Source organism: Sardina pilchardus, chromosome 1 (assembly GCF_963854185.1).
Source record: "Sardina pilchardus chromosome 1, fSarPil1.1, whole genome shotgun sequence".
NCBI lineage: Eukaryota > Metazoa > Chordata > Actinopteri > Clupeiformes > Clupeidae > Sardina > Sardina pilchardus.
In genome coordinates this window covers 18,782,654-18,788,653 of record NC_084994.1, presented here as the reverse complement: position 1 = coordinate 18,788,653, position 6,000 = coordinate 18,782,654, and the positions used below count along the sequence as shown (strand labels likewise).

General features: G+C 38.7%; 1 protein-coding gene across 1 annotated transcript; it reads left to right on the top strand.

Moving 5' to 3' along the window:
- Positions 1-232: 232 nt before the first annotated feature.
- LOC134076985 (CMRF35-like molecule 6) lies at positions 233-3,556 on the top strand. Its single transcript, XM_062532314.1, has 5 exons — positions 233-473; positions 723-1,037; positions 2,222-2,296; positions 3,065-3,111; positions 3,320-3,556. Exons 1-5 carry the CDS (start codon positions 233-235, stop codon positions 3,497-3,499), a joined length of 858 nt encoding a protein of 285 aa, XP_062388298.1. The 3' UTR covers positions 3,500-3,556.
- Positions 3,557-6,000: the final 2,444 nt, after the last annotated feature.

Genomic DNA, 6,000 nt, shown 5'->3' with positions numbered 1-6,000 from the left:
ATCCAGTCTCTCTCTCTCTCTCTCTCTCTCTCTCTCTCTCTCTCTCTCTCTCTCTCTCTCTCTCTCTCTCTCTCTCTCTCTCTCTCTCTCTCTCTCTCTCTCTCTCTCTCTCTCTCTCTCTCTCTCTCTCTCTCCCTCCCTCCCTCTCTCAGTGTTGAGCTGTGTGACCTGTGAGGGGATCTCAGTCAGAGGATATGAGGGAGGGGATGCCATCATCAACTGTCCATATACGATGGGTTCTGACTCCTACACAAAGTACCTACTGAAAGGAGAGTTTAAAGATCGTGTTGAATTAATTCATTCCCATGGCAAGGCAGAATGGACTCACAATGGGACATTATCTCTACAGGACAAGAAAGACACAAACATCTTCACTGTGACCATACATAACCTGACATTGAAGGACATAGGGATATATATGTGTGCAGTTAACATATTTGGAACATATTATTTAACCAAAGTGAAGCTAGTGGGTAAGTCCCACAACATACATTGGCACATTTAAGAAATCATTCATTATTCTATTGATAGCACAGTAAAACATGTTTTTTTTATATTTGTAAATACTGTATGTGTTACTCCTTAGTGCTTCCCTTGTTTTGTGGTTGACTTGATCCCTATGCGCAGCTCAAGAAATGTTGAGAGAAAGATTTTTTATGTTTGTATTCATGCCCGTTGTTCATGTTCTCCCTCCTTCATCTGTCATTCTGTCTCTCTGTCAGTCTTGAGCTGCGTGAAGTATGAGGAGATCACTGTGACAGGATATGAGGGAGCAAATGCTGTCATCAGCTGTCCATATCAGAAGGGTTATGAGTCCTACCCAAAGTACCTATTGAAAGGAGAGTGTAAAGATGGTGTTGAAATAATTCGGTCCACAGATGGGCAAGAATGGACCCTCAAAGAGAAATTCTCTCTGCAGGACAAGAACAACTTCACTGCGACCATACGCAATCTGACAGTAAAGGATGCAGGTATATACGGGTGTGGGGTTGACAAACAAGGAACCTATTTCTTCACCAGAACAAAGCTCATAGTAGGTAAGTCACCTAGATACGTTTTTAACACTATGATGTCCATGTACGAATGACACGTCTGTTTATAGTGTTTTTATGGGTAAGTTATGACCATGTATTTAGTTGAAGAAAGTGTGCACATCCAAATAAAGGTGCAGGAGCCAACAATTTAAGATCCAAAATGAAGAAAAAGGTCTGCACACTTGCTCACGATGAGTTTAATCTATTAAAATTCAAGTTACATTTCTGAAGAGTCTGAGGAAGAGCTTGAAATGTAACTTGATTACACGATAATCTAATGCCAATACTCGTTGACATTCACAATACCGCTCTGTTACAATGGCTCACACGCAGACTAGCTCAGCTGATATTTCGCAATGATTTAAAGCGCTTTGTTTAGAAGCATGACGTAATTTTGAGTTGAGATGTAGTATGACATGTCTGCCAACTAGTGGCAAGGAGATTGAACAAAATTTGACACCCTATTTAACCAAATCGGCGGTTTTATTCAGTACTGCATCTTGTCGACTTCAGTCGATGGTGGCGCTTAGAGAGTTAATGTTTTTGAATTCTTGGTTGTTATCTGTTCCTGTCTGTCACAGGAAAAATAAATAAATATTGGAGTGTTTTATTTGTAAATGTGAAACAAAAGTCCAGAAAGTCCAACTCTCATAATATATACACGTACATCCTTCTCTCTCTCTCTCTCTCTCTCTCTCTCTCTCTCTCTCTCTCTCTCTCTCCCCTCACTTCTACCCCTCAACAACAGTTTCGACCAACAGTGTCACTCTCAGCACCACTTCAGGTAGCCTTGTCTTGATGTCAGCTGATTTACACAAGAAGGTTTTGTGTAAACAATACTGACCAGCAAATGCATATTGTCAGACACTGCCCTGCACTGAACACGTATGCATACACATGAACTCAGACCCACACACACACTCTCTCTCTCACACACACACACGCACACACACACACACACACACACACACACACACACACACACACACACACACACACACACACACACACACACACACACACACGAAAACAACTGCCCATGAGATTGTTATGTATTGTATTTGTTTGACAAGGTTGATGATATGTGTGGAAACTCATGCAATGAAAAGTGTGATCTGTGTGCATTCTCTGACCTCAAACCCAAGTGGCTAATTTGAAATGCTTTTTAAAATGTATAACTTAAACAGGGACCAGTACAACACCAGCATCTGAGTTCGAAAATACCACAGACTTTCTGGCTGACACCAGGTCAGCATCATCAGGTGAGGGGGTGATCAACATACACACACACACACACACACACACACACACACAGACACACACACACACACACACACACACACACACACACACACACAGACACACACACACATATAAATATACTATATATATATATATATTCTCCGGAGACCCAGGAAGTACATTTGAATACATTTTACTCAGTTATATATAAATTGTGTGTCAGGTCAGGTCAGCATCATCAGGTGAGGGGGTGATCCACAAACACACACACAAACACACACACACACACACACACACACACACACACACACACACACACACACACACACACACACATTCACAGACACACACACACACACACACACACACTGTATAAACAAACATACTCACAGACTCATGCACATTTTAACCATTTATTTATGTCCAAATGAAGAAAATGGTACAGGGACACACATACAGTTTTTGCCTGTTGTCCACTTGCCCGTTGCTTGAACACTATTTTATTTGTGTTCATTCGTGTTTTCTTTACAGGTCATTTTAAACATGTAGTTTTCAAGGCTGCTTCAATTTTATTTGGTCTGGTGATAATAACCTTTATACTGATTAAGAGCAGAGCTAGGAGGAAAAGAGGTAGGACTCTCTCTCTTTCTCTCTCTCTCACACACATACATACACACACATATACTAGACTAGACTCTAGCCCATGATTTGTGTCTCAATCGCTAGCCTCTCAAACTGATATGCTGACGTAACAGAATTGTATGTATTTACCTTTATCTCATTTACAGCTCAAAGACCATCTACGCCTCAGTCTTCAACAGGAAAATCAAAACCTGTGAGCCCAATTGGTTTATCTTAACCTTGTAATGATGCTTATGATAAACTTAAACTTGATTATTTCAACATGTCATTTGCTTAAACATACAGTATGTCCATTTCACTTCTAATGGAGGGTTGTTGGTACTGTTTCCTGGAAGTGAACTGAACTTCAAAGTTAATGTGAATTGATAACATTATATATAAACTATAATTCGGATCATTAGAGTGCTGCTGACTCTAAGAAACCCAACACCACCCAAAGTGATGCAGTCTACCAGAGCCTGAACCCCAACACCATCCAACCTGATGCAGTCTACCAAAGCCTGAACCCCAATTCCACCCAAAGCGATGCAGCCTACCAGAGCCTGAACCCCAAAATGGATGGCGGAGTTTGGCGTGGATGAACTTGACTGGCCTGCAGATTCCTTGACCTCAACCCAATAGAGCACCCTTGGGATGAATTAGAGCGCAGATTTCAGTGTATTACTTTACAATTAATTTCAAAAATAGAATGCCAAGTAAAATGACTAAATAATTTAGAGTTCTGCTACTTAAGCAAAAAATGTTGTGGCCTTTTCTATTTCACCTGCTGTAAATCTCTTTAGGGGATACATTTCTCAGGTAAACACACCTCTGCTAGCTTTGTACTGCGTGATCAACGAAAAATACTTCTTCCACGGCTTTGTTGATGTATTTTCATTCAGAAAAATATATAATTGTTTTAATTTTGTCCGGGCTTACACTATAAAGAGTATACAAAGCTTCACCATGCAAATTTTCAAATGATGGATGTAAATTAAGCTTTTGAACTCTTTTTTTGCACTATACTTACCATATTTAAAATATTTAGTTTGATACATGAAAGTGAGGCTTCCTAATGAGAAGTCCAAACCTGAAAAATAAATACATAAATGAAAATAAAAAAGTGCTTTTGTTTTAAATGACAGTACAAAATACTTATTTACAACACCATTTATCTAAAAAAGTCTCAAGGTCCTGCATCATTTCATAAAAGTGGAAGTCAACCAATACTCATTGACCTGTCCCCGGGCTGGAGCTGTCCCCAGATGTGTCTTCAGTAATCACTGTGACCCAGAATTTGATTAAAAGAAGAAAGAAAAGTAAACACTGAGCAAACATATAGCTATAGTTATACCCTGCATGTACAGGCTAAAGCCAGCCAGGGCAAACACTTAGCTCAAAGTGCTTCTAGAATGCAAATCTATTCTTAATGTCCTGTATTTTATTATTTGTTATGCTATTGTTGAGTGTACTTTGAAAGCAAAGATTAACCAGAGTCAAATTCCGTGTTTGGTTATGCAAACCTGGTCAATAAAGTTGAATCTAATGCTGATCTTGAATGCCCATATTTCTGGTATTTTGATTTGTGGAATAGCAATGCAGTTGAATGTTTGCCCTTTGTGAGTGATAGCTAGACTACAAAGGTCAACTTGGACTGGTGAAAATTGGCAGCACATTTAAACCCCACCCATCCTCATCTGAGGCAGACAGAGAGAGAAAGAGAGGGGGGAAAGACAGAGAGATATTTCTAATTTTAATGATTTAAAGGCATTGGGATGAACAGAGCTAGAATAGATATCAAATATGAAGTCAAATTGATTTTTACTTATTGTCTAGGAGATGATTTGATTGGTGATTCACTTGAGTAACACTACTCTTTTTGAAATGAAAACCTCTTTCAAATTCATAATGTTTTACATCACTGGTAAGCTGTTTATGCTTCTTTTTATATAAGGAATACTTGAATTAACACTACTCAAAACTGCCTAGTTTGGGACTTGGATCCCTAATGTAAATGTTGCCAAATAAATCAAAGTCTGGTAACAAGTAAAGTGACTTGCAGAAAGACAACAGCTAATGTTGTATGTGTGACCAGATAAATACGAATACATTTTCAAATACACAGTCCATCACTTGAGGAAGGACCTATAATGTGTGTCAATAATAGTGGATCCTAATCCATGGCACTTTGTGTTGTTCATGTTTTCCTTAATATCTGCCAGTGTCGAGCTCTGTGTGGTGTAAGGAGATCCTAGTGAGAGGATATGAGGGAGGAGATGCCATCATCAATTGTTCATATCAAAAGGGTTCTGAGTCCTACCCAAAGTGCCTAAGTAAAGGAGAGTATAAACACTGTGTTGATGTCATCCGGACAGATGGTCGGGAAGAATGGATGCAAAGTGACAGAGTATCTCTGTAGGACAAGAAGGACACAAATGTTTTTTCTGTGACCATCCGTAGCCTGACATTTATGGATGTAGGGATATATACTGTATGTGTGCAGTTAACATATTTGGAGCAGATTATATAACCAGAGTGAAGCTCATAGTAGGTAAGTATGTTATATATTATATATCACATCTCATTTTTGGACAATCATATTCAGTTTTGTGCTGACAGAGTTAGCTACTATGTGGATGTACTTGTCAAACTAGTTTCCACAGTTTCCACATTTATCAACACAACTGGTAAAGAGGCATATATAAAACATACTTTACTGTTTGACATTAGTTTCATAATGAAAACAATTATGGAAAAAGCCAACCTTAAAGTTTGTTTAATGTATAGATCTAATATTTGTTCCTTACTCCATAGAAGCTAGCCGTCTAGCTGGCTAAACCTCACCATCCACTGACAGAGTCACTCACAACACCATTTCAGGTAACCCTGTATTGACTGCTCTCTCTGTTACTGATCTGATTTACAGGAAAATACACTTATCCTACATTGTTTTTACACACACACTCACACACTTCAGATAAATAATCATGAGATTACAACTCATATGTTGAACTGTTTGAATTTTCTCATCTCAGAGTTGTTTTTATGTACAAAAAGTAATTTTTCATCACTTTTTTTTTCTGGAAGGCAAACACCACATATT

Excerpts from the sequence above, each read along its gene's own strand:
- LOC134076985 (XM_062532314.1), top strand. The coding sequence starts at position 233 with ATGGGTTCTGACTCCTACACAAAGTACCTACTGAAAGGAGAGTTTAAA. Across the intron at positions 2,297-3,064 it reads CACCAGGTCAGCATCATCAG|CTCAAAGACCATCTACGCCT; the intron begins GTGAGGGGGTGA and ends TCTCATTTACAG. Across the intron at positions 3,112-3,319 it reads CAACAGGAAAATCAAAACCT|AGTGCTGCTGACTCTAAGAA; the intron begins GTGAGCCCAATT and ends TCGGATCATTAG.